The sequence below is a fragment of the Colobus angolensis genome, unplaced genomic scaffold, assembly GCF_000951035.1.
Source record: "Colobus angolensis palliatus isolate OR3802 unplaced genomic scaffold, Cang.pa_1.0 Scaffold12, whole genome shotgun sequence".
In the NCBI taxonomy this organism is placed as follows: domain Eukaryota; kingdom Metazoa; phylum Chordata; class Mammalia; order Primates; family Cercopithecidae; genus Colobus; species Colobus angolensis.
The window spans coordinates 2292780-2295641 of record NW_012113141.1 but is presented as its reverse complement, the minus strand read 5'-3'; the positions used below and the strand labels follow the sequence as shown (position 1 = coordinate 2295641).

The following is a 2862-nucleotide window of genomic DNA, read 5'->3' as shown; positions in this document are numbered from 1 at the left end:
CAATTGCACTGCTATCTTGTGCCTGTGCTCATCTACGGCCAAGGATGGAGTCCTTATTGCCAGCCAGGCAGCAGGCAATCTAGCTCCAAAATCCCATCTCAGCATCTATTTCCTATCCCTCCTGGCACAACCTGTCACAAGTTGTGTTCTCCAAGAAGCAAATTCTGAGATAGAAACCAGCAGAAAATTTCTAAGGGAGCACTCCCAGGATAGACACCTATGAGCAGAATGGAAGGAAGTAAAACTGAGTAAAGAAGAAATTGAGCTACAAAGTAGTCCCAGCAAAACCTGAGCTGAGCCTGTGGGGAGTTTTGAATCTGTATGACCCTTCTGAGTTCAGGCCTTGATATACCCACATCAGCCAGTCACTGGATGCAGGCTGCCCTGCAAACAGCATGACCTTGGGCAAGGTGGCTCTCGCCAGCAGAGATTAATTTGAGTAAGTATTCAGTTCTGAAGCTGGGATCTGGACAGTGTAGCACAGAATCCATGACAGCAATGCAAGGAGGCTTTTCAGAACTAAGGGGAACAGAGATGGAACTATCTTTCAGGTGAGGAAGTGCTTTGAGAGGTATAACCCTCTTGCTAAGGCATCATTGCTTTCTTCACCTGCTAGTTAGTATGATTTGATTCTGGTTACAAAACTTGTGTTTACTGTAGAATACGTTTAAAGTTGTTTTGTTGATAAGACTTCTAGAGAAACATCTTGCCAAAAATAACTATTTCCTGGGTTTAGAACAAGAGATCCGAGACAACTTAACCTTTAGTTATATTTCTGCTTTAATATATAGTAACATTTGAAAATACACAGATATCCAGGAAAAAAAGATAAAGCAGTATGAGGTATTGAGAGCACAACTGTGCTTTAATTTGGGAGTTATTTGGGGTGTTATATAACAGCAATCGTACTCATAGATAAACATGTCCACTAGCTCTGCAAACATATTCAAAGGTAATAGTATATAGTACACTCACACTGTAAAATATGTCAAATACCCCCACTCTACAAATTCACTGTGCTTCATTATTTTTTGTTTTGTTTTTATAAGAAAAGGGGCATATCTGTAATTCACAATCCAAGTCAGATTCTTAATTTAGGTATGAAATACTACCTGCCAATTTGCTTCTCAAACCATTTTTTTAAAAAAATATATTCTTTAAAGCCATTTTATGGCCATGGGAATCTAATTAATTTCATAATGATGTTGGCTGAATATGATACCAAAAAATGCAGGTATTTTCAAGAACAATAAGATAGATAACAGCATTAAAGCATAATCCTTTAAGAATTCATGAGAAAAAAAGGATGATAAAACTTAAGCTTCTTTTTCAGATGTTTAAAAATGTCTATAAAATCCTTTGTCCCAAGGTTGATCATTTAACCATGGTACACAAAATATGCTAAATACATTGCCTAGTGCCAAGGTGGGAAAATTCTCTTTTATATCATAAAATCCTCTTCTAATCCATGTTGACCCAAGTCCTGGCTGTCTGAGGGCAGATTCCTGTCAAGAGACCTAAGGTTGTCATGGAAAGCATCACTTTCATCTACTAGTTGGTAATCCTGTTCCATTTCAGTTACGAAGCCACTCCCAGATCCTGATCCAGAGCCGGAGCCGGAACCTGATCCAGAATAGTCCTCAGAAAGCGGGAAGATACGATTCAAGTCCTGGATTCTTGTCTTTCTGAAGTATGAAAGAAAAATGGGAAGTTTGATATGTGGGAAAGATAATTTTAACAGTTTTTTTTTTAAGATAAGGAGATAATAGAGCAATCTAGTTGCTTAAATTAAGAGATTTAAAAGCTTCCAAATTATTCAATGTTTTAAAACCAACAAAAAAGCAGGTCAAATGTTCCTATGTGTTTGCCTATACTTATTGCACCAGTCAACTCCACATCTACCTATTGCAGATAAACAGTGTTAATTTTGTTATCACTAGCATATACATTCTATATTTGAAATTTACTTAAGAAATCATTTTTATTTTTATTTTTTTAATTTTTATTTTTGGAGACAGAGTCTTGCTCTGTTGCCCAGGCTGGTGTGCAGTGGTGCCATCTCGGCTCACTGCAACCTCCGCCTCCCGGGTTCAAGTGATTCTCCTGCCTCAGCCTCCCAAGTAGCTGGGACTACAGGTGTGCGCCACCACACCCAGCTAATTTTTGTATTTTTAGTAGAGATGGGTTTCACCATATTGGCCAGGCTGGTCTTAAATTCCTGACCTTGTGAACCACCCACCTCAGCCTCCCAAAGTCCTGGGATTACAGGCGTGAGCCACTGCACCTGGCCCAAGAAATCATTTTTAAAAGAAGGCCTCTTGGCCGGGTGTGATGGCTCATGTCTGTAATCCAAGCACTTTGGGAGGCCAAGGTGGGTGATCATTTGAGGTCAGGAGCTCGAAACCAACCTGACTAACATGGTGAAACCCCGTCTGTACTGAAAATACAAAAATTAGTCAGGCGTGGTGGCACACACTTGTAATCCCAGCTACTCAGAAGGCTGTGGTGACAAAATCGCTTGAACCAGGGAGGCAGAGGTTGCAGTGAGCCAAGATCACGCCATTGCACTCCAGCCTGGGCAACAGAGCAAGACCGTCTCAAAAAAAGACCTCTTTCTCTCTAAAGGAAGGACAAACTGCCAGGTGTGGTGGCTCACGCCTGTAATCCTAGCACTTTGGGAGACTGAGGCAGGTGGATCACCTGAGGTCAGGGTTTTGAGACCAGCTTGGCCAACATGGTGAAACCCTGTTTCTACTAAAAATACAAAAATTAGCCGGGCATGGTGGTGCGTGCCTGTAATCCCAGCTACTTAAGAGGCTGAAGCCGGAGAATCATTTGAACCTGGGAGGCGGAGGTTGCAGT

The 2862-nt window shown here is 41.2% G+C and overlaps 1 protein-coding gene across 1 annotated transcript in view; it reads right to left on the bottom strand.

Moving 5' to 3' along the window:
• Positions 1 to 766: 766 nt before the first annotated feature.
• Positions 767 to 2862, bottom strand: part of SRGN (serglycin) — a 26287-nt gene continuing 24191 nt past the window's right edge. Inside the window, exon 3 of the mRNA XM_011927093.1 lies at positions 767 to 1685. Coding sequence (XP_011782483.1) covers positions 1442 to 1685 — 244 coding nt within the window. The 3' untranslated portion in view covers positions 767 to 1441. The remainder of the gene's footprint in view (positions 1686 to 2862) is intronic.